Here is a 26,954-nt window from a genome sequence, read left to right as displayed (position 1 = left end):
CATTGTATGTTATACTGCGGCTATACAAGAGCAATGATATTTTGGTTTAACCCTTAAATGTTCCACGCATCCACTCCATAAAGCATAGTTTTATCTTTGAATATGCATTAATTATATTTCAAAGGTTTAATTAACTGAGGTGCTTTCACTAAATACATAGTTGACAGTGCAAAGCATATTATGATCTCAACCTAAATGATATTTACTATAATTCTAGTTAGAGGTTATAAACCAGTCAATTGTAACCACGCCCCTCCCCCCACCCCAGGTCCGGGGAATAGCGGGGACTTTGACTTTCGGTCCAGCCAACTCCGGGTAAAATCCCCGTCCTGCGGGGACAAACTGATGGTTAAATCCCCGCCAAATGCCCTCGCACCCCAGGGAGCCTAGGTAAGGCCCATTCCCCGCTATATTTTGTGCGAAGACAAAACCACCGCATTCACCCGGGACTGTGGGCCCATTTCCCCGGCTATCCTCGGTATACCCCCGGACGGGGGGAGGGGGTGGGCGTGGTTACAATTGACTGGTGCATAAAGTCTGCTAAATTGTAATTCCATCCTGCCTCCTATCATTTTAAAATCAGACCAAGAGGCGCAAAATGACTGTATAAAGTAAGATATTGCCAACTATGTATTGACGGGTTTAAAGATAACTACAAAAGAGCACGTGCAAAACATTGACATGTCAGTTTAATATAATGTTCAAAGGATTTATTCAACAGGTTGTATAGTACACATTTAGTGTTCGAAACTATGTGTAGGAGATAGCATTATTTTTCAAACCTACCGTACGCTCACTTTGGTAAACTTGTATGTGATCTTTTCGAACAAAATTTCACCAGTATCACTACCGAAAGTGTTTTGCTTATAGAAACACACATTTGAAATCATCGCCATAACCGTAATCTCGTATATCTAGAAAAACACAACATGTCATCAAGCTATAACCAGAAACTTTTCTATGTAGAAAACAACAACAACATTTTATAATCGCCATAACCGCAAGCGCTACTATCTAGAACAAAAACACAACATGTCACCAACGCCATAGCCACAAGCACATCAATTTAGAAACGCACAACTTGGTATATACATCACCAATGCAAGCGGTCCTATCATAAAACACACAATGTGTCATCTGCACCACCACCGCAACACTTTTTGAACATGATGCTTTAAGTTTATTATAGGCTGCTGATACATTATAACCAAAAACAAAACAAGATAAACAAATTTCAATATATATTCTCGATTCGAAGCAGTTGCGTTTATCAGAAAGTATTCGAAATTGCCGAAAGGCCGTTAATTTTAGGATTATATATATATGTTATAGGAGTGAATTCCTGCTTTTGTGTCATATGACCTGTTAAAAAAGGTCACAGTTTAACCTCGCGATTTAATTCGCTATGAAAAGATACACCCTAGTTAAAAATAAAAGATGCTCAAATCTTAAATCAAAATCTCGCCTCTTTTTGTTGCATTTTTAGGAGTGAACTTATTCGATTTAGTGCATTATTTGATCGAACATAAGATGCGAGGATGTACCGAATCAATTAATCGAACACAACATGAAAGGCTAGTATGTTCATATTTGAGTCAAATGAGTAAAACACGATCAGAGATCAAATAAACAAAATTGCACTTTTAAAATGTTAAGCTATATTGTGTCCCTTTAATACATAATCACTAAGGCCCATCGGCCACATAAGTCCGCCCGGTTAGCTCAGTCGGTAGAGCGTTGGACTGTTAATCGGACAACCCGGGTTCGATTCCCGGGCGGACCAGGTCACTTCTGTTGTGATTGGTTATAAAATCCTTTCTACGACCATTCGCACTGTACCACTGCCCCTGGCATGTACAGAAGTTGTCAGTTCCTTGCAGAGGTGAAGGCACCTAGTACTGGTTAACCGCCCAGGAAAGGTGTGCGGTGGTTGAACTGTCACTCTGGGACCCTTCAATGTGCTCACGCCGGGACCCGGAGTATAATCTACTAACACCACCACCACCAACAATCGGCCACAAGAGCTGAGACAAATGCGCATAAAGTTGCAGGCTATATACCGTTTATTGTTTGGTGTGCGCAGTAGATTGCGTTTAACTACTGTAAGGTTTATCCATGCGTAATAAAACAAGTTGGATGCCGGGCTTATCGTCGTAGTCTTGGTTGCAGCAATATAGCTTGAATAAAGCATTTAGCTATAGTATAAACCGACGGCAGACACACTTAGTCGAAGATTGGATGGATCGTGCAGGTAAAACACATTTGGTCTTGTTTAATGTCTTTTAAAGATTCCGTTAAAGAAAACGTTCTATACACATGCATGCTCATGTAGCCATTGCTTGAATAACGTTACAGTGAATTTGATAAATATTTTTGTATTGTACATGTCCAATAAGCAAAAATATTTCTTTCATGCTTTTCGATGAAATATGGGGTTTTATCAGTGAAATAACAACAGTAAAAATATCAATATGATACCCATACATGCTTGTTAACGTTGCTAAAAATATTCGCACTCGTACATTTGTGCTTTTATTATTTAGATTATCACGAAATAAATCATACAAATGGTCGTCAAATCATTAACATGAATTTGCTGCACATGAAGTGTGACTGTGTTGTGTTGTTTTCCTCGTTTGGTGTCTGCTTAAATAATTGGCAATGTATTTTATATATTTTTGCATAGGCAGTGTGTGGCCGAAAATACACTTCACTGCCAATAAACCAGTGAACAGATCTTTCAAATTGGTAAAAACCGTGACAATAGTAGTTGAGCACGGTTGTCCAATGATTAACATGGGATGCATTTGTAACTACATGTATTACAAACCTAGCGCCAATATCACGAAACTATTTAAGTCAAATCTCAAACTCAGTCTCAACTCATTTTACGACATAGCATAAAAAAATCTCAAAACTCATAAGCGCAGTCTGTCATAGAGTATGCTGACTAACGCCTTTAGTCAATTTCCAAGGGAAAGATATTCTACAGCCAAAAATGTATTTGAGCACTATTCTTTCTTCTTTGTTCTTTAAAATTACTCAAGTATATTTTTTGCTCTAAACTTTCTTTGAAATATTGACAAAAACATTTTAGCTACACATTCTATGAGAAAATTCGTTTTAAAACGTATAAAAACATGCAAGATTTTGAATCATTCTTTGCTTTTATGAGATAAAATTAGCTCAGATTGGGATAATACGTTCCTTGTTTTCTGAATGCAATGCAATCAAAAACATTCTTATAGATCCTTCCACTGGTTTAGATAGCGTTTACAATACCTAAAAACTCCTGAAAAGGACGGTACAAGTCAATAACAAGCATATCGGAGTACCGAAAAGGTTTTGCTGTAGTCTGACCCGTATTTATACAACATGTTAACCATTTACTGCACCTGTAGTCTATTTCCTAAACTTTTCATTGTAAAATCAAAAGAAAGTAAGTTTTTTTTCAAATGAAGTTATAAAAATAAAGTATGTTTAAGTTGATAAAGAGATAGAAATTATAGACAACTGCGATCGTAAATTGGAAAAAACCAGCATATCAATACATTTGGACATACTTGGAAATATAACTTAATTAATTTTAGCTGGAAGTGTAAACGGTGACTAAATATGTGTGTAACTCAAAGAAATAATTGTTGTTGTTTTTACATCGCTTTGGCAATGCTGATAAATCATTGGTTAAATCGCATACAAATGAATCGCTGATTGGCTGATTGGATTGGAACAATTAAGCGCCAAATAAAACCGTACTAGGAAATAAAACAAGCACACGGAACAAGGTCGTCTATGGAACGTCAGAACAAAAAAAATAGTGGCTGGTGATCGCTTTCTGAAAAAAAAATGTTGTTAGTTTTTTTAGCAAAGATTATGACAGTTTTCAAGACAATATCATTACTCGTGGAAAGCCAATCACAAAACATCAAAAACCATGGAACTTTCGTCTAAGTAAGAGTCAAAATCCTCCCAATGTCTTTGAAGAGCACTACTTATCTCAGGAATCTCAGGAAACGGACATACATGCTACGATCATTGTATTTACATTTAAATACTTCAATTAACATTTTTAATTTTTATATTACTCGTATTTCATTGAACTGTTGTTAACGATACTTGTAAGAGGGGCGTCCCAAATAAGACTCGAATTGTTATTTTCAAAGACAGAACGAAGAGAAAATAAAAAAGAAAACAATAAAAAAACTAAAGCTGTTTTTCAGCATGATCCCTTGAAAATAAAGTCTGTCATTTCCAAGGCTGTAATTCATTAAATAATATATAGACAAATGCAAATAGTCAGGTCAAGGCCCACGCTTAACTGTGTTAATGTTAATAAGTCTTATTACTCGACGTCTTTTACAGTCAATACACGTCTACTACAGTAGTGAAATTATTTAATTTAGAAAGAACAAAGTATGCAACAGAATGCTTAATCTTACTAAAACCACCATTTTTCCTCACTGTATACTTGTAATCTTTATGCTCTTGAAACTTAAGGATAATGAATTCGTTTGAACCGTTAAAAGTTTGAGCTGTTTTGGAAAGTTCACATGGTTAAATGTATGTTTCTTGGATGGATTATTGTGCGTCTAACATTAGTTTATTGTTAGATTGTGCATATCAAGCATAGCTCTTTCTACCTTCAAGACTGCGTTTTATAACAGCACAGTGAGTCATGTTTTATTGAATTAAAATCATGAGAGTCCCAAAATTATTTATTAATAACATTACGCTGAATGTAAAGCAAACGATAAAGTTCACATACTGGGGCTGTATTTAATACGATTTACGAAAGTAAACTTTTTATTGATAGAGATACACATTTCAATAAAATACAATGGTTAAAACGGAGATGAAAAGGGGAATAAATCAACAGTATTTTAAGTGTTGGCATTTATTAAGCTATAATACCTAAAGTAGGATTAAACCGATAAAAAATCGTTTTAAGAATTGGAACGCGACGAAATCCATTATAAAGCTGACTAGAGATTACTTATATTAATGTAAATTGACATTGGACAGTTTTAAAACTATATACTATTGCAAAACTTATTAAACAATGTTTACGCCATTTTGAGACAGCCGTTGTGTTGATCATGAATGTCTCGATCGATGGAATTCAAACTTACTAAATGATCTATAAAACATGGCTCTGGATGAAACATTTAAACGGCAATAGAGAAATCCTTTACTCTTGGCTAAACAAACGTATAACAACATTTCTATCACCAACACATTAAAATAGAAGTTGCATAGCCTTTTTCTGACATTCATAGCCCAGTTTGTTTTCTTGGTCTACTCTCAAGATCTTTAATGGGTAGTTCTCTTTAATGTATATGCTATGATTTTTTAATTTTCTATCACAGCTTTACAGTAATTTTACCTAACTTTAAACATAATCTAACCTGCCTAGCTCACTTTAAACAAAATCAATTTCGGTTGATGTTTTAGCCTTCCGAATTGATTTGCAGAACAAATATGAAAAAGTTCTACACATTGGGCATCTGATAATCCCCAAATTTCACTTCCATAGACAAATATGGGCTTGACAATCTTATCAAACACGCCTTTCATATGTTTTTCAGATACATAAGTAATAAGAAATAAATATCGTTTAAACTTGAAGATAGCTTTTTGAGTTTGCCCAGCTAATGTAGTACATGTATTTTGAAACGAACCACTGGATGTAGACATTATACCTAAATAACAGTATTTATTAACACTCTAAATAGTGCTCTATTCAAAATTAAAATAATGATAAAAAGGCAGTCTACCTCCTTTCCCAAAATCAACTATCTTTATTTTATCTTAGTTCACAACCGATTTTCCTCTTTTACAATACTGTTCAAAAATATCTAAAGCAGTTAGCATAACTTCAGTTGTATTTGCAAAATATCTATAACATCTGCCTTCATAAGCAAAAACATCTTAAGAGTGTTTACATCCATGTCATTTGCACAATTGAATAGAAAGTCTTCCTTTAAGTTATTTAAACACACATGAAATTAAAACGGAAAAATCTTCATTTCATGTTCTAAATATTGTTCAGTAGAATATAATATATCCTCATCAGCCTGGAAAAATATTTTCAGTGTTTGAATATTTTTTCACTTAAAAATATATTGCAAATGTTTCAAAAGAAATATCATCTGAGGATTTATGTGCTACGGTCTCTTTTAACATATTCCAATGCAACTTTGCATTTATAAAACATGCATAAATGCTTTTAAATCTACGTTTAGAATAGTTAAATGATCTAACACTCTTTTTAAAAATACTTCTTGCCTGTATCGTGCTTATCTCTGCAGTTTGCCATCTCCTCTTCATATTCAGTTAGATATAAAAGTCTTTCTACTGTCCTCACAAATATCTGAAAATGTTATCACCTCTTTGTTCTATGGTTTTAAGTAAATCAGGACTATTGTAAATTGTGCTATTTGAAAGCATGGTATGCAGACCCTGGGACAAAATCTTCCTCGGCCAGCTTCTGTTAACTAGGCAGATTATCTGGCTTGGCTGTTAATTTAATAACAACAGGATATGATCTGATTATGAGCTAGACAGGCAAAATATAGGTAAGGGTTAAAACAACATGACGGAGAACAGTGGTGGCAGAGCTATACTACATGGTTTTTTTTTCTTGTAATAGACACGTGGAATTATTCAAACACGACCCGATGAGAGAATGCCGATGCAGCAGTATGTCTTACATTGGATGACGATTGCTAAGAAAGAAACCTTACTGAAATAAATGTGTTGTGGTAGTAACCTACACTGTTTGATATAAAGAACTTCATGATATTGTATCACACGAAGACCATATATTATATATATGTGGGTACATAACTTTGTAGAATTCCTAAATACCAGGATCATGATCGTTAAGTAGTCGATGTTAATTGGATTTTAAAACTTCAATACCAAACATATTAATACCTTTTACGCTCTCACCCGATATGGTTCCTTTGCACCGTATATCGGGTCTCCTACTAACCCCGTAACTAATAATTTATATCTAAAAATACAGAAGTACACTCACGGCTCAGTGCATGAAATCGGACTATTTTAAAAGTAGTGTATATATTAAGCAAGTCAATTGAAACCACCAAGACTTACCGCTTCTTTTACCCGTAATTAAGCTTCGATAAACGTTGTCTCAATGTGCTCTAAATACCAGTCTTGTTCATTTTGTAAAGATCTGTTAAACAGAAAAATGATACCCCAAAATATTCATTATACGCGATTGATATAATGACAGTTTAAATCAACCGTGTACAGAAGTGGTAGTTTTGTCTAATTTAAAATGATACGTCGCTTGTCTTGACAATATAATAGTAAATATTGTGAACAATTGACTCTGTAATCCGGAAGATTTGTGTGTTTTTGATTTGACATGTATCGAGTTTGTGATCGTTTTGATCACTGAATTCACCGATCAATTTTAGTTTATTTTTTCCTGTAAAAAGCGTTTCGTTTATGGGATATAGTGTTTTGTATTGAAACTCTGTAAAGAAAGCACAAGGAAATAGAGTGTTACGTATTGAAAAACTACAAGATGTTGATTTCGGGGCAGGACTCGTTGGAAGTGAATATCATTCTTAAATACATGTTCAAATATGTGTTGTACTTTTTCAACAAGTCTGTATGTGTAAGTGTAAATTTAGTCTCAAATTTGTTTTGCTATTGCAGTTCCAAAATACGTAACGATACGTGTTTGAAATAATATGTTGCAAAATGCGATGGCAGTATTTCAAAATATATCGTCCTACTGTTTTGGAAAATCATGCGATTTTGGTTATAATAAGAGCTTGAGTATGTGTCTACCAATAAATGTGCCGAGGGTCTGTGGTATTAATAACCGTTACACGTTACGTATTCGAATATTAAAATAATACCTGTTTTTTATTAATACCAATCAAATGTATGCATGTTTATTAACATAGTGATTAGATATACCACAACGATTTTCGGAAAGGATCAGTTACCAGTAAGTGTACACCTACTTTAACGCTCGATTTCTGTAATTGCCATTCATGTTCCTTTAGTAAAGAGTTTTCACAAATAGATAATTAAGTAAACTATTCAATATATGAAAGAGGGGTGCATTTCTTTACATGAAAATTACAGCGCTTCTACTCGGAAGGACTATATTTATGTTACTTAAATCAAAATAGTCTCCGATCGATTGTTCAGTCCCTTTTTTAAAACAAAAGTGTTACGGTTCGTTAACGAAGTCGGTGGTTGGTAGGTAGACGAATCGTTTCCAAACGATAACTCGAGAAGGGCTTGAACTTTTGTGCAAGGCCCCTTGATCAGTCGACGACCACCTGTGTGTTTTAGATCAGAAGGTCACAATTCAAGGCCACGGTCACCAGTCTTATGAACACATTGTCCTCATACTTACACCAGAAGCGTTTGATCTTATGCCATGCGAACTTATTTGTTGATTGCCATAGACTAGTAGTAGATCCGTTTTGTTTTTGATGCCAAAAGGTCAGTCTCAAGTTCGGTCAACGGTCTTATGAAAACATTATCCGCACCATAAGTAGGAAATGGTCTAAATTATTAACATGTAAGTTCAGTGGCTGGTTAATTTGGCAAGAAATAAATGATCCATATTATTTTGAGGTCAGTTGTTCAAATGTTTAAGTTTTTGCCAATATTCTTATGGAATCTTCGGACGCAAAATAACTCGAGAACAGTTCGACCGAAAACAATAAAACTTCATTGCCCGCAATTGTTCAGTAAATGATCCCTCTGCTTTCGGATAAATATGTCAAAGGTAACGGTACTACCACTTTCTCCTTACAGAAACTCGATAAAGATTTTTATATAAAATTATAAACCAACAAAGATCCCCTTTTTAATTTTGAGAATTGTAGGTCAAAGGTCAAGGTCACGTTCGAAATTTTATGAAAGTTTTGTCGAAATGATATCTTTATAACCATTTAACATAGAACCTTCAATTCAAGTCGCTGTTTGCCCTGATCACCCGGTAGTTCAAAACTGCCAAAGAGGTGTAAAACACCACACCTCAAAATAAACATTTTTTTCCGGTTTTGACTGCGCCTGCTCCATTATACTCGTATCATAACGTTATTTGACAAGTTTGTTTGCGTTATAATTTGGGTTTCTAGTGTTTCAAGACCTAAATTAAATAAATTGGACGAAAGTATGTACTAAACATATATCACCGAACGAAAAATGTTACGGTTTTATTTGATTATTATGAAGTGTTATATAAAATTATTTTATGTATACAGTGTGGACATACCACGTGGTTTGTTATAACGTGAAGCAAAATACAGCTCGATTCGGAAATGATTATCGCTGTTCATTTGTAAAAAAAACTAAAACCGAGTATAGTGTACACTTTTCCGCTTAGCCTCCGCTAGGTTTTATAAAAATTGATATGAAAATAACAAACTTACAGCGATAATCATTTCCGATCGAGTGATAATTTGCTTCACGCTATAACAAAATGTGACGTCACAAACCACGTGGTATGTCCACACTGTGTATACGTCGAGCAATTTAAATAAGAGATACTATTTCAAATGTTAACAAACTTAACACCGGGAATCTGCATCGTTCTTTATAAAATTTGTATATATTTCTGCACATAGACAATTACCTGAATTAAAACATACAGTTAAAGATGCACTATTACTCCCAAATAAGTTTAACATATTTAATGCACTTGTTTAATATTTTTGCGTTTTAAGCTATTAAATACACAGTTATAATATTGTTAATAGTAATTAATATTTTCTATAAATGCATTATTTAGTAAGTAGTTAAGGATGAAACACTCAAAACTCATGTTTGTTTTACATGTGTATGTATGTATTGATTTTGAATAAGAGTGTCACTTTAATACTTAAATAATATCTATATTCGCTAGTTGATCCATCTATTGTATTTAATCAATATTTAAATATCTTATTTAAGTGGGTTTTTTTACATTAAAAGTTACCTTCCAATTATATTTCTTCTGCTAAATCTTTTTTTTTAAATTTATTTCATAGGTTATTCAGTGATTTGGAATTGGTATAATTGTGTTTTTCTTTGAATTATTCTTGCAATTAACAGTAATGCTTACTTATTTATGCAGTTAAATAAACATTTTATATACCTTTTATATCTTTATTCTTTATCGACTTTCACACTTTTTTGTCTGTTTCTATATCGTCGTGACAAAGGCATGAACAATTCATGAATTTCTATATTTTAGCATTTGTTATATAACACTATGTGTGCGCGCGTGTGTGTGTGCTTTTTCCTCCGCCGAAAAGCGAATCGCATATGGAAATGATAGGCGTGCGTGCGTGTGTACCCGTGTTAACTATAACGCAACAAGTGTTAGAGATATTGACCTCAAACGTCCACTATATCATATTGATAAGACGTGCAGTGCAAATGAAACATAAATCTGGCTGTTGTTTTTTGTATTATTTTTTTTAAAAGCATATTGATATCTTACTTGTTTTTGCTTGCTTCAAGATCGGTGCGTTTACTATGATGGGGTTGATGATATATGCGCTGGTGGTAAAGGAAAAGAAGTTGATTGACGTATATGACTTCTTCTTGGATCCTGCCTGCATCCTTTGCCTGTTTGGATGTGTCGCCTTCTTCGCCTCCCTCGTCGGATGGTGGGGGCCCCTCCGGGAGAATGTAGGCGTCCTCACAGCTGTGAGTAGATGCAATATAAACAATATTTCCTCCTTTAGGGTTGTACATCATAATGTAAGGATGGAATAGGATCAGATCACCCACATATGAAAGAATTGATAAACAATGATGAAAAAATGAAATCTAGACAAGATATGAAGTATGAGTTAATTACGACAAAACACTCAATATTAAGAAAGAAGATACAACGATCTATATTTAGCGTCAGATATATGATCACAGAATATTAGGGATGCAAACGAATATTCGAATATTCTTATATTCGATCGAATGTTTGGTGTTCAAATGTCAAAATCGAATATTCGATGTTTTTGTTGAATTAATAAAATACAACGAGTGGCCGCTAATGCCAGAGGTGTGAACTTGATGACACTATAAACGTGTCATATCGGATTTATCGTCGGGAACTATAAACAGTCCACGTAATTTTGCATTTACTGGCTGTTAGACAAGTGACATTAAACACATTTCAATTATTTTGGGTACATTTAAATTGCCAATTAAGGGTTTAAGAGATCGGCCTTTATACCAATGTTTTGTCTTCACTGCTAATCAAGCTTGGCGATATTGCTCAAATCGCCTTGATGATAAAAAGGACATGTGCTAGTTATGTACTTTAAACTGTTTAACATGTTTCAATATAACATTCTTGCCTTGAAACGTAACTGTATGGTTTAGCGTTTAAGGATATATATCCTTTATTGTTGTACAATACATAAGTCAAAATCGTCGTTTGGTGTCGTTTTCTATAAACATCAATCACAGAACGAGGCTGCGTTGGCGCATATCGTCATTTAACCGGGAAAATACAAAATTTACCGATCTTATTTTGCATTGTTTAAAAATATGAACGCATTGAAATTGAAATTGTTCGATGTTTGTTTTCAAAATGTATCGCTTTTACTGGGGAAATATTCTAAAAGTGGGGAAATTCAGAGGCTAATTTGTGGAAAAATAAGTGTCGTTGCGTGTACCGGATACGACAAAGAATGGTAACAGGGCCGCGGCTATTACTATAGTAAATAATAGTTTACTACAATTCTAAAAAAATATTTTGATATTCGAATATTGGAATATTAGATCGAAAGAATTACCAAATATTCGAAAATCAATTTTGCCATTCGTTTGCATCCCCACAAAAAAATACACTAAACATGCGTCATATGTCATTTAGAGACATATCGTCGGGTACTGTAGTAAATCCCCGTAATTTAACAAGAACCGGCTATTAGACAAGTGAGTTCAAAAAATTAAAGTATTTTCGGTAAATGTAAATGCCTTTGCCAATTAAGGATTTAGAGTATCTTTCTTCACACCAATGTGTTGTTTTGGCTACAAATTAACCTGTGCATGAGTGCTCAAATCGCCGTGATAATATGAATGGCATCTGTGCATTTATTGACTTTAGAAAGGCGTTCGATTCTGTATGGAGCGCGGGCCTGTGGGCAAAACTAGTTAAATATATTTTACATGGGAACTTGTTTAATGTCATAAAAAGTATGTATAACAACACGAAATTATGTTTACTGTTGAATAATAACTCAACAGAATATTGTCAATGTTGCAGCGGTGTCAGACAAGGCAAAGATTTATCTCCTGTACTGTTTTTAAATGAATTAGAGCATTACATGTTAAGTAAAAGCAACTTATGTATTGATTTAAATGATGTTGATATTGATATATACTGAGACTTGAAAATATTAGTAGTATTGTATGCAGATGATACAGTACTGTTTACTAAATCAGAAAACGAACTAATTTCGTTATTGAATAATGTTGCTGATTACTGCGATAAATTGAAGCTTGCTATTAATGTTGAAATGACAAAAGGTTAAGTATTTGGTGATAGACCAAGACGCAATAGAAATATCTTTGTTAATAACAAACAATTTGAAGTTGCAGACGCTTTCAAATATCTTAGTGTAACTTTTTTTTAAAAAGACAGCTAACCAACTTTAAAAAAAACATGTTGTAGCGCAGGCTAGAAAAGCTTTATTTTGTCTTTATGTGAAGTTAGAAATCTATGTCTACCATTAGATTGCCAAATTAAGTTATTTGACAATTCTCTTGCACCTATTATACTGCTTCAAAGCAATCTTTGTTGAATCTAGTCGAAACTTGTTTAAAAGACCAGTTCAAACAGACATGGAATAGTGGCGTTTTTAATTCCTCCAGATGTACCAATTACGGAATTTATAAAACTGAATTGGAACTTGAAAAATGTTATCTCAATGTAAATGCGAACCTTGTCCAGTTTCTAATAAATTTTAGACGTTGTAATAATCATTTACCAATTGAAAAAGGAAGATGGCTCGGTATAGATAGAAACGATAGAAAATGTCAATTATGTACTCTAAATGATATTGGTGATGAATTTCACTATCTTTTATTCTGCCCATATTGTGTTAATGACAGGAGAAGATACTTATCTTATGTAAAATGTATACTACTAATATATTTACTTTCAAAAATGTTATGTGTGAAAATGATTCTTTGAAGCTAAATAACACGAGCAATTTTCTTCAAAATTTCATGCCAAGCTTTTAAACCCCCACCTGGCAACCCTTCACTACTCGTATAATTACTTGATTTTTCACTATATAACATCCACTGTTCTTATAAGTAGCTATGTTTATGTATTCCAACTATTTATATTTGTACCTACTTTTAGTACTACATTTCTACCCATGCAGCCTGGTTTATATATATAATTGTTCCTTTACAGGTTTATTATATACAGCATTTTGTATTATTCATGTTCACGAACTCAAAGCACATATTTGTATTATGTGACGAGAGTAAAATATAACTGTGAAACTGTTAAAATAATGTAGTTACATGCATGTAGTTTGAACTGTTTTTAATGTTTCGGTATAATGTTCGTGCTTTGAACCTCTGTTGATCATAAAGCGACATATACATCGATATGATGTGCGATAGTACCCGTGTACCTGTGTTTTAGTCCGATAATGCCCGCGTTTAAGACCGAGAGCATTGCACATGTACCCGGACGTTGCGCTTAAGTGCGATTCTACCTGTGTATCTGTGTGTTTCACTCCGATAATGCCCGCGTTTAAGTGCAATATTATCTGTTTTTCAGTGCGAGACTACCTGTGTATATATGTTTCAGCCCGATAATGCCCGCCTTTAAGTGCAATAATATCTGTTTTTCAGTGCGAGACTACCTGTGTATCTATGTTTCAGTCCGATAATGCCCGCGTTTAAGACCGAGAATATCTGTGTTTTTCAGTGCGATACTATCCGTGTATCTATGTTTCAGTCCGATAATGCCCGCATTTAAGACCGATAATATCTGTGTTTTTCAGTGCGATACTACCTCTGTATCTGTGTTTCAGTTCGATCATGCCCGCGTTTCATTGCAATAATATCTGTTTTCAGTGCGATACTACAGGTATACCTGTGTTTCAGTGGGATAATACCTGTGTATATGTAATTAAGTGAGATAATAACTGTATATATAAATTATGTTTCAGTGCGATTATACCTGTGTACCTGTGTTTAAGTGCGATACTACCTTTGTACCTATGTTTAAGTGAAATAATTCCTCTGTACTTATGTTTAAGCGCGATAATATGTGTGCTTTATAGTGCGATACTTCCTGTATACCTTTGTTTACGATAATGCCCGCGTTTTAGTGCGATAATAACGGTACACCTGTCTTTAGTACGATGATATCAGCGTTTCAGTATGATAATACCAATGCACCTGTGTGCCAGTACGAAACTATCTGCGTGTCAGTGCGATACACCTATATACCTAAAGTACGAAACTATCTGCGCTTCAGTGCGCTAAAGCATATGTACCTGTGTTACAGTACCAAACTATCTGCGTTTCAGAGCGATACAACCTATGTACCTGTGTTGCAGTACGAAACTATCTGCGTTTTATAGTGATAAACCTATGTACCTGTGCTACAGTACGATGATATATATGCCTGAGTTGCTGTGTTATCCTATCTGTGTTTCAGTGTGACAATGCCTGAGTTGTTGTGTTATCCTACCTGTGTTCAAGTGTGACAATGCCTGAGTTGCTGTGCCATTCTACCTGTGTTTCAGTGTGATATTGCCTGAGTTGCCGTGTTATCCTTTCTGTGTTTCAGTGTGACAATGCCTGAGATGCTGTGTAATCCTACCTGTGTTTCAGTGTGACAATGCCTGAGTTGCTGTGTAATTCTATCTGTGTTTCAGTGTGACAATGCCTGAGTTGCTGTGTAATCCTACCTGTGTTTTAGTGCGACAATGTCTGACTTGCTGTATATTCCTACCTGTGTTTCAGTATGTGTGGATGATGACTATCTTTTTTTTCGTACAAATTGCGTTCGTTATAATCATCTTCGTGGCGGTGTACTCGCCGGAAGCTCAGAAGGCATTGCACATGTACCCGGACGTTGCGCTTAACAAGGCGATAATTAAATACACGGAGGACGATGATCTACGGGACTTCGTGAACAACTTCCAAGAAACGGTGCGTTGGTCTTTTGTTCCACTACACAATTATCATCTGAATTTTCGTACATATTTTAACGATAAAACATAAAATAAAAACCACATAAACCTTTTACGTGCCAACATATATGGTAAAAATAAAGAGAAAATATTGTACTGATCTTTTTCGGGGAAAATTATGAGAAATAGTTTTATGTTTCATAACGTAAACATACTTTTGTATCTCTGATTCAGTGTTGTTTGGGCCCTTATCTTTTGCCTCTGCACGGGGTTTGACTTCTTGACTTGTCTCTGAAGTTTTCATTGTATGAATAAAAATGGAATAACTTTATTAGTTAAAGGGACAAAACCCAAGGTCATATTATTGCAATAAAAAGGGAAATAGCGTCGGTAATTTATCTGTACCCATAAATAGTTATGATTTAAACTGGGAAGCCATTATTGGTTACATAAAACTCAGATAAGAGAGCAACATGATGGTTGCGTTTATTCTTTCAATCATGTAAGATGATGTATCATCGGCCTCCTACAGGCTCGGATTGACAATCTAAGACATTGTTTTTAGGAAAAATTGTATTTGCCGATTTTTTGACCATCTGGTGTCTAGCCCCTTTAAGCTGCTCTGCTAATTCACTACAAAAAATCAGTTCCCACAGTAAACGTAAATTGAGATTATTTGACAAATAGAACCCTAGATCAAACATGAACGTTTCTGAATTATGTAAAGACTAAAACACAGGCTAAACTGTTCCCAATCTGCAGTTTGAATGTTGTGGTGCGAGCGACAATGATGAGGGTTATAAGGACTGGACGAAGAACGAGTATTACAACTGCAGCGTGTCCGAATTACAGAAGAAATCCAACACGATCTCCTGCTCCGTGCCTTACTCATGTTGTCTTCGGAGTGAGGTAAGCTAACCGTAACCACAAAAGTGACTCTGAACGGTCATTCAACGTGTTTTCTGTTCCTTGTCATACTCCAGTTGTCATCCGCATGAGATAAATTTACCGTTACCACAAAGTGATTTTGACCGTAATTCAAACCAATCTTATATTCCTTGCCTTACTCCCGTATGTGGTTACCTTACTGTAACCACAAAAGTGACTCTCTAAACGATCATGCAAATAGCTCTTCTGCTAAGTGCCACTCTTCAGTTGTCATCCGTATTTAAGGTAAGCTAGCCGCAGCCAGAAATGCGACTCTAAACGGTCATTATGCCCGCTCTCCTAACCCTTGTCATTCTCCAGTTGTCATCCGTATAAGGTAAGCTACCCTTAACCAGAAATGCGACTCTGAACGGTCATAAAGCCTGCTCTTCTGCTTAGTGCCATACTCCAGTTGTCATCCGTATAAGTTAAGCTAGCCGTTGCCAAAAGTGTATCTACGAACGGTCATTCAGCCTGCTGTTCTGCTCCGTGCCTTTATCCTGTTGTCCTCTGTATAAGCTAAACTAGCCGTAGCCACAAAATACTCCAAAGGGTTATAATACCCGCTCTTCTGCTTAATGCCATAATCCAATTGTCATCCGTATAAGGTAGCTAGCATAGCCACGAAAGTGACTCTAAACGATCATTCAACCCGCTGTTCTGCTCCTTCCCATACTCTAGTTGTCATCCGTATAAGGTAAGCTAGCCGTAGCCACAAAAAATACTCCAAAGGGCCATAACACCCGCTGTTCTGCTCCTTCCCATACTCCAGTTGTCATCCGTATAAGGTGAGCTAGCATAGCCACAAAAGTGACTCTAACGATCATTCAACCCGCTGTTCTGCGTCTTGCCATTCTCTAGTTGCCATCACAATAAGGTAAGCTAGCCGTATCCATAAAAGTGTGACAATGAACGGTCATTCAACCCGCTGTTCTGCTCCATACCATACTCTTGTTGTCATACGTATAAAATAAGCTTACCGTAACCACAATAGTCTCTCTGAACGGACATTCAACACGCTCTTCTGCTCCATGCCATTCTCTTTTTGTCATCCGTATTAGGCAAGCTTACCGTAACCACAATAGTGACTTAGGACGGTCATTCAACCCGCTGTTCTACTCCATGCCTTACTCATGTTGTGTTCGGTATAAGGTAAGTACGCATTCAACAATTTTTCCATGGCAGCATCGGCTCAGTCACATACACCAGTAAACACAATAGAGTGCGCAAAATACTTGGCTTTGGCTGGCCTATTTTAGGCAATGCATTTTTTTTCAACTTATGCCACGATTGAATTTATTTGGTATTACTTGTTTTACATGTAGTTAATGCATTACAAATTGCACGAATTAAACGAATCCAGTCTAAGGGAGCGAAAGCGACCATATATATTAGTTCGCTTTACTAACTGTTTCCACAATAAAACTTTACTCTGAACGGTCATTGTACTTACTCTTCTGCGCCGTATCTCATTCCTGTTATTTGTTGTTTTCCGTATAATGTAAGCTAGCCGTGACCACAAAAGTTATTTCCAAATGTCATTGAACTTACGTACTTTTCTGCGCCGAACCTCATTCCTGTTGTTTTTAATATTTATTCGTTTAACCAACAGTTACAATCGTTGTTTCTATGGTAAGTAGAATATTAGATATGACGTTCACGAAATACCAGTTTCAGTGCGCGTAATAATTGCCTCTAGTTGGCCTGTTTGAAGCCATGTACTATACATTAAATAAAAAATAAATGTTTTTTCAAAGTTCGAAGTGAGTGTGTTTTTCAGCTCGAAAAACAATCCATGTATTGTTTTTGCCTTTGTGTCTTTATCGGCGTCGGTGTTGAGTCGTCGACGTCGTCTTGAAAACACTTAAACATTGATCACATTTACTAAGATGCCGTTCGATATGTATAACAACAGAGAGATATCGGGATCATTTGTGTGTTGCTCATTCTACTACATGTATAATGAATGTGTTCCTGTTTCAGAGCAGGGTTGTTGACAGCGCTTGTGGCCTTAACATGCAGATCGTTGTAAGTACTTTCAGTCTTCCTTTAGCCAAAGGAAAGTTTGAAGAAGTCTATAAGTTATTCATCAAACATATACCATCAGATCTACAAGCATAGCCAAGATACATAGTAGCGATCAACAATTGCAATATAAACTGAAAATTCCCAGTGAACTTTCATTCATCTTTTTGCTGTTTATGCTCTCTTCGAAGAAAATGGGGTATATAGATTTTCAATTGTCAGTATGTCGTTTGGTCGGTCTTTCTGTCCGTCTGTAAACCTATTTTTGACGGCAAAAAACTCACGAACGGTTTGGGCAATGCAACTTCAGTGGTATGGTACCCTTGACCATTAAATGAACCTTACTGTTTTTGAGTTGAGTAGATAAACGGCCAAGACAACGGTCAACAGTGTTATACATTGTTTGCCTGCACAAAGGTTGGCGAACAGTGTGACTTAGTTCCTTTGCGAAACAATACAGTTATGTGCAGTTTGTCAAACATTCTCACGGTAGTTATAGGGAAAATCATTTTATAGTGATAAACTTAAATTAAGATTATTTCATTTTTGGCTGATTCAAGTGATTTAATTAAATTATGATTGCGTCCTTTTTGGCTGGTGCATTTATCAATCCTTGACATCCTCAAACCTTTGTTTACAATAGAATGCAACTGTACGAGCACAGACTATATACACCCAAGGATGTTTCAAACGTATCGCCGACATCATGCGGAGCAATGGACTGTATGTGGGGATAACGCTCTTGGTAATCCTTGTTCCCCAGGTAATATTAGCCAGACACTACCACATCTGAGTAATGATAAAAATCGCAGTGTTAATTGAATAGATGAGATTGTAATACACTTGAAATTCGTTGTATCCAATCTGTTACCTCGTTTCTCTGCTTATGTCCATTTTTCCGGGTCCCGAATTATTTTCTTCTGCTTTTATATCAATCCAGTCCGCATATGCGATTTTTAATTCGACTGTTTAATGAATAAGGAGGCTATACAACTCGCACGAGCGTCAGCGTCCGATCAAAGTTAAAGGGCAAGTTGGCAGTTTCTCTAATAACTCAAATACCGTTCCTTCAATTAACTTAAAACTACACAATCTCACCATGAGGTTACTTAACTCTATGTTATTCAAAATACAAATTATGGCCCCTGAACGACTCGGTATCTTAGGTTAATGTTCAGGGCACATTGTGTCAGGTTAAAATTTTAGGGCAAGTTTGGTTTTTTACTAATCATTTCCATACCCTTACTTGGCTTAATACTACACAAAGTTGTTGAAGGCAATCACATAAATAACTCCATACAATTTATGGCTAATAATAGACTTAAAATGGTTGGTTAAAGCATTTGGGCAAAGTTGGGTTTTAACTCAGATCTCAAATACTGATCATTTTATAGATTTTATTCTTACACAGTAGCCACCACAAAATAAGTTACAATATTTCTCAATAACCCATTATTGTATTGCCTTTGGCAGGTACATTTTTATGTTTTTAACGTTGTTTTTTTTAAGATGAATCTTGGTTATTAGAATGACGTACGTCGTTATTTTGGTGGGCCGGCGGGAGGGTTGCATCAAACTTATGGTATTGAATAATATATATGCTAGGTTTTACATACATTAACCAGACTTGGTAGACAGGAAGAATTTATGATTACCTTTCATGAGATTGTTGTATGGGGACCCTATGGTCACGGTCAAGGTCAATGTAAATAAAAACAGAAATATTATTGGTACTGAATGACTTTAGTTACGTTTGGCATATTGCCATAAGCTTTGTATGTAGGTAAAGTTTATAGTGACCTTTCGTGGATTGGTTTGGGTCACCGAGAGGCATCGTCAAGGTCAATGTCACTGTTACTAAAAATAGTAAATGGTTAGTACTGAATTTCTTAGTAAAGGTTGACATATTGTGGCCAAACCTGGTATATTGAAAGTGTTTATGGATATCTTTCATGCTATTGCGTGTGTGGTGCTTGGGTCAATGTCACTGTTACTGAAAATAGAAAGCGGCTTGTACTGAATAATTTTAGTTAGGTTTGATATATTGGGAACAAATGTTGTATATAAGACAAGTTTATGGAGACCTTGGCGTTTGGGACCTTATAGGTCACGGTCAAGGTCACTGTTACTGAAAAAAGAGACCTTTTGGTACGATATAACTTAAGTTAGGGTTGACATATTGTAATCAAACCTGGTGTGTCGGAAGAGTGGTTAAGTACTTCCACGGGATCGCATCTTCAGCAAATAGGGTTAATGTCAATGTTACTATTACTAAAATAGAAAAACAACAACACTAAAACTGAATCTCGAAGTCTTAAGTGCTTCTATCAATCAATCAAAGTTATGTTGTTTTTTTCGTTGCGATGCGGTGTCTCTTGATAACTTTTCAGTTTTACTTTTTAATGATTTTGACAGGCACATACTACATCATTTCTGTTCTGTATTTATTTCTATGACAAAACGTCGTATAGATGAGCGCTGTTCTACGCCAGCTCTTGTTATCTCTAATAATTTCTATTTCAAAATCATAAATTCAAGTTCAAACACGGTATTCACGGTCAAATGTTCTTTTCTCTTATATATATTTAGAAATCGTGTATTGATTAAGAAGGCCGAAAAAATAACATGACAACCGAGCATATGTTACATGAATAGTAAATTGCCTTATTACAAATAAACTCTTTTTCTAAACAATGTAATACCCAAAGTCAAAGTTCAGGCAGAAATCCTGGATCATATCAAACGATATTGGATAAGGCGCATTTCCGGTCGCAAATGTATTTTTATTGGCCGTTACCTTTAGTACAATGTACAGAAATCGGCTGAACAACATCAAGGGGCGCCTCGAGATTATCCTGTGGTACCCTTGCACTTGCACACGGGCGCGTCACAATTGTATTCGAGAACATGTTAAACGACATCGCGCGGGTGTTACTGTAGCTTCGAAAAAGGTATAAAGAAACGTAAAAAGTATATTTTCAGTTTGTCTTGACGTGGATGGCTCAGAAACTCAGGGATCAGATCAAAGCTCAGCGACAGAAGTGGAACCAACGTCTTCGGTAACCGACAGTCATGTTTGCGCATGCCCAGTGGCCATGATCGATTTACCCTTCTCGGAACACTTCTGTTAATACTGTTATGCCTGAGGCGACCTTGCAACGAGTGTTATACAATGTTTATGTACATAGACAAATTTGATCATAAATGTAGTCTAATAAGCGACTTTATTGCAATAATCGTTAAGAAACATACATGTGACACGTTTTTAGTGCTTTTTAACAATCTTTAAACAGAGACTTATTGATTGTTATAATCAAAACTGGTCTGAATCTGTAAATAATTCTGGTCGCTGTTCTCATTACAAAAACTTTAAAACACTGTTGAATGTTGAAAGATACCTATCAGTAGCTATACCATTTAAGCACAAGATAGCACTTTCAAAATTTCGATGTTCAAACCATAAATTGAGAATAGAAACTGGTAGGCATCAAAACATACCAAAAGATGATCGTATATGTACTTTTTGTTATGATAACGAACATTTATCTGTCTTAGATTGTGAATATCATGCATTTTTTGTCTGTAGAACGTATGGCAATATAAGAAGACAATATTTGTTTAATTGGCACTCTGCTGGTATAGATTTAAATGACTTTTATAGCCTTATGAAAACAACTAATTATGAGACTCTAAGTAAGTTGTCTTTCTATGTATATCATCTTCTTTTAGAAATTAAAAATTAAAAGGATATACTCATGTTTGGATATATGCTTAAGTTCCTTTTCTTGACACAACTCTTATATTATTTGTTTTGTTATGTATGTCACGTATTTTGGGCCGGTGGCCTTTGATTACTTAATAAATTTGTGGACTTGACTTGACTTGTTTTTAGTGCTAGAGAGACATGCAATGAGTACCCGCACTAATAATAACCTACCAGTATAAGTAGTTTCGTGGCTGACGTTTGCTCCTTTTTTCTGGGGCTCAAAAGTTCAACGCCATAGAATTCAAACACAACCGTACATCAGTTGCTTTCATAGTCTTGTTCTTATTTTCGTGTTACTAACATATCTTCGCCTTTTACATTTGTTTTTCACATTATATAAATGTTATTAATGAAATAAAATACGGAAATATTTTAGAAAATTGTTACATAAATGATAAATGTTGAGTATCTAGTATGCCTCGCTACATATACAATATAAACGCTCGATATTTGAACAAGGGGCTTAACTCGACGATTATCTAAGTCAGAGTTATGGACTTTGCTACATAAGTGCACATTGTCACTGGTAATATATGTACAAAATGAAATGTCATTATCTCGAATGTTTATGAAGTAATGGCCAAGTAAACGACTTCTACGATTCGTTCGACATATCAAGGGACATAACTGCATGTATTCAGTAAATAAAAGCATTGGGTTTTCTACAAAGGTTTATCTTTTCATGAGTAACTATTGCACAAAGTTTCATGTCATATATTGAAAGTTCATTAAACAATGGCCAGGCTTTTGGCTTGGTATTCATCATGGGAGCAATATGATAGTTCCAATGTTTATGGGTTTTTTTTTACTTTACCAGAATGTGTGTGCCAGTTGCAGACGGAACACAGACATCCAGGTTATCGCATAGAAACACAGTCACTACATTATATTGTAAAAGTAAATAATAATTTATTCAATCATTAAAGTGATTCTTATATCAAAATGATTCAAACTTTAAAATGATAACGTAAGTTACAGAAAGATAGATAAAATATGAGCAAGAAATAAAAAAAAATATTTTGTGATGTATGGTGCCCTGGAAAAACTTCTTAAAGCTGCACTCTCACAGATTGACCTTTTTGACATCTTTTTTATTCATGTTTTTGTATTGGGAGAAACCAAATTTTGCGGATATGTCTTAGAACCAATGACACAAGGCTGCTGACAAAAGAGCAGATCGCAATTTTAAATTGTAATTTTAAATAATCAAATGCAGTCTTTGTGATTAAAGAGTAGAAGAAGATGCTTTTTCTAAAAAGACAAATATTTGATATGAATTTTATGTACGTTAGAACGTGGTTTTAATAATACCTGGGCCGGTTTGCATAAAACATCTTAATATACATATGCATACCCAGAAGGGCTCTACAAAATCCATACAACTATGGGCTATAACCAAACAAAATCTTCCAGGCCATCATCACACGTTGGCTTTTCTCAAGTCCGCTTTCTGTCAATTAACCTTTTTTTTCATTCTGATACCTGCCAAATATAGACCGTATGAAGCCAATCGAGTGCCAAGTGATCTATAAAGTTTCTTTATTCAAGACCATGTAGGTTCTTTACGAGCCAAAACAGTTCCAGTGCCATTGTACAGTCAATTAAGCATATCAAATACTAAAAAGGTCTATTATTAAATCGGTAAAATTCTCTATCAAGTCAATTGTGACCTCAATAATGTTTTTTAGATACAAACAAACCGATGCGCAACACTAAGTTAGCCTACTCAGTGTCAAATAGACCGCATTTTGGAACCATAAAGCCCATTAAGATCAAAACAGACCCATTTGAATCTCTAAGTAAGCATACACAGTGCCCATCAAGCCACATTTTGTAAACCATTAAACCCATTAAGATAAAAACTAATATGTACAGCTCTATGTAAGCCTACTGCGTGTCAAATAAATCTCAGATAGAATAATATAAAGCCCATTCAGATCAGAACAAAGTTCAACAAACCCATGTGCAACTCTTAGTACGCCTACTCAGTGTCAAACAGACCACATTTAGGAAACCATTATGTTCATTTAGATCCAAACAAACCCATTTGCAGCTCTAAGTTAGCATACACAATGACCATAAGACCAAGTTTTGATCACTATAAAGCCCGTTTAGATCCAAACAAACCCATGCGCAGCTCTAAGTCAGCATATACAGCGCCCATTAGACCACATTTTGGCAAATATTAAGCCCGGTTAGAGGCAAACAAACCCATGTGCAGCACTAAGCTGGCCTACTCAGTGTCAAATAGACCGCATTTTGGAAACCATGAAGCCCATTTAGAGCCAATCAAACCCATGTGCATCTCTAATTCAACCTACTCAATATCATAAAGAAACATATTTAGCAACCAATATACAGCCAATTTAGATCCAAACAAACCGATATTCAGCACTGAGTAAACCTTCTCAGTGTCAAATAGACCTGATTTTGGAAAACATAAAGCCTATTAAGATCGAAACAAATCCCATGTGAAGCTCCAAGTAAGCATACACAGTTCCCTTAAACCTATATTTTGGAACCATAGATCCCATTAAGATCCAAACAAATCCCATGTGAGGCTCCAAGTAACCATACACAGTTCCCTTAAACCTATATTTTGGAACCATAGATCCCATTAAGATCCAAACAAACCCATGTGAAGCTCAAAGTCAGCATATACAGTGCCCCTTAGACTACATTTTGGCAAATATTAAGCCCGTTTAGAGGTAAACAAACCAATGTGCAGCTCTAAGTTAGCATACAGAATGCCCTTAAGACCACATTTTGGGAACAATATACATTGTAGTATATTTAAAGCAAAACAAACCCAAGCAAGACACATAACGTCTGATTCTTATAGATAATTATATTATATCATATGACCAATGAAATCAGAAGTTTGTTCTTCCGTTTAAAATCAACTAGTATATCCTATATGTTTTTGTTTTCATAATTGGCGAGTTTCTCTTCATTTTCACTTTTATTCAAAAACTTTCGACCACTTTTCAATTTCAGACTGCGTTCTCTAAACACATTAGTATAAATCAAATAAAATGAAGTAGAATTACATAATTTTGCAATATTTTTTAGCCAAACTGAAAATTCTTCAAAACGATACTATATAGATTGGCCATCTCGAAAAGTAAGTTATACGTATAATAGTGCATCAACAACCTTTTATGTAATGATATGATTAGAGGGTGACGAAACTGTTGTCATGGCATACGTCAATTGACTGCGATTTTAGGCAGGGTCTCTGTTTTTGATACTTTTAGGCTAATATCCTAGGTATTTTTCATCAAAATTTGTATTATGTGTAGCGGTGATACCTTAAAAATGAGAAAGGGGACCACTGACACCTATACCACAGTTTAGCCTAGGCCTCAACCTAAGTCACTGGCATAGGTCAATTGGCTGCGATTTTAGGATGGCTCTAGGTTATTGATATTTTTAGGCTATTACCCGTGGAATTTTTCATCAAATATTGAATATTTGTTGCGGTGATACCTTAAAAATAAGAAAGGGGACCACTGACACCTATACCACAGTGTAGCCTAGGCATTAACCTAGGTCATGGCATACGTCAATGGGCAGCGATTTTAGGCAGGGTCTCTGTTTTTGATACTTATAGGCTAATACCATAGGAATTTCAACATTTCAATTATGTGTAGCGGTGATACCTTAAATTGAGAAAGGGGACCTCTGACACCTATACTAGAGTGTAGCCTAGGCATAAACCTTGGTCATGGCATAGGTCAATTGGCTGCGATTTTAGGCAGGTTTTGGGTTTTTGATACTTTTAGGTTATTACCCTAGTCATATTTCATTATAATTTCAATAATATTTAGCGGAGATACCTTAAAAATGAGAAAGGGGACCACTCTCACCTATACCAGAGTGTAGCCTTGCAATGAACCTATGTCTTGACAGACGTCACTGGTCTGCGATTTTAGGCAAGCTCTGGCTTTTTTTATACTTATAGGCATACACCCTAGGAATTGTCTACCATTTTTTCAGTTATTTGTAGCGCTGATACCTTAAATATGAGAAAGGGGACCACTCTCAACTATATTAGAGAGTAGCCTAGGCATGAACTTAGGTCATGGCATAGGTCATTAGTCTGCGATTTTAGGCTGACTCTTAGTTGTTGATACCTATAGGTTAAATAGGTATCTCCGCTAAACATTATTGAAATTATAATGAAATATGACTAGGGTATTAACCTAAAAGTATCAAAAACCCAAAGCCTGCCTAAAATCGCAGCCAATTGACCTATGCCATGACCTAGGTAAAGCCCTAGGCTACACTGGTATAGGTGCCACTGGTCCTCTTTCTCATTTTTAAGGTACCACCGCTACACATAATTGAAATGTTGATGGAAAATGCCTAGGGTATTAACCTAAAAGTATTAAAAACCATGAGCCTGTCTAAAATCGCAGCCCACTGACCTATGCCATGACCTAGGTTAAGGCCTAGGCTACACTGTGATATAGGTGTCACTGGTCCTCTTTCTCATTTTTAAGGTATCACCGCTACACATAATTGAAATTTTGATGGAAAATGCCTAGGGTATTAACCTAAAAGTATTAAAAACCATGAGCCTGCCTTAAATCGCAGCCCATTGACCTATGCCATGACCTAGGTAAAGGCCTAGGCTACACTGTGGTATAGGTGTCAGAGGTCCCTTTTCTCATTTTTAAGGTATCACCGCTAAACATTGTTGAAACTTTGATTGAAAATTCCTATGATGTTAGCCTAAACATATCAAAAACCCAGAGCCTGCCTAATATCGCAGCCAATTGACAGATGCCATGACCTAGGTTCGCAGTTCAGTGACCTATGCCATGACCAAGAGCAGCTTCTATTCTATATTAAAATAACATTTATTAATATACTTAAAATTCCGATGATTCGGTGCTAGCACCGTGGTTTCGGTGATAGCACCGCGGCGCTGCGGCGCTGCGGTGCTGCGGTGCTACGGTGCTAACTTCACGCACATAAAAATAAATGGCAAATTTTATATAGGGCAAACGGGAGACAATCTTCAATATATAAAATATTCCATTTTTATAAATTTCACAGTAATGATGTTTCAG

At 35.6% G+C, this 26,954-nt stretch overlaps 1 protein-coding gene across 3 annotated transcripts; it reads left to right on the top strand.

The window, feature by feature from the left end:
• The first annotated feature begins 7,281 nt into the window (after nt 1–7,281).
• Nucleotides 7,282–21,979, top strand: LOC128211150 (tetraspanin-33-like). Of its 3 annotated transcripts, none has more exons than XM_052915603.1 (7): nt 7,282–7,648; nt 10,504–10,692; nt 14,989–15,177; nt 15,921–16,067; nt 18,069–18,113; nt 18,754–18,855; nt 21,093–21,979. In XM_052915603.1, the coding sequence occupies exons 1-7, from the start codon at nt 7,556–7,558 to the stop codon at nt 21,171–21,173; spliced, it is 846 nt and encodes a 281-aa protein (XP_052771563.1). In that variant the 5' UTR covers nt 7,282–7,555; the 3' UTR covers nt 21,174–21,979. The 3 variants fall into 3 exon arrangements, with proteins under 3 accessions (XP_052771563.1, XP_052771562.1, XP_052771564.1); XM_052915602.1 differs by having other exon boundaries at nt 18,754–18,873; XM_052915604.1 differs by lacking the exon at nt 7,282–7,648 and adding an exon at nt 7,672–7,987 and having other exon boundaries at nt 18,754–18,873.
• The last annotated feature ends 4,975 nt before the right edge of the window (nt 21,980–26,954 follow it).

Source organism: Mya arenaria, chromosome 12 (assembly GCF_026914265.1).
Source record: "Mya arenaria isolate MELC-2E11 chromosome 12, ASM2691426v1".
NCBI lineage: Eukaryota > Metazoa > Mollusca > Bivalvia > Myida > Myidae > Mya > Mya arenaria.
This window is presented reverse-complemented; position numbering and strand designations above follow the sequence as displayed.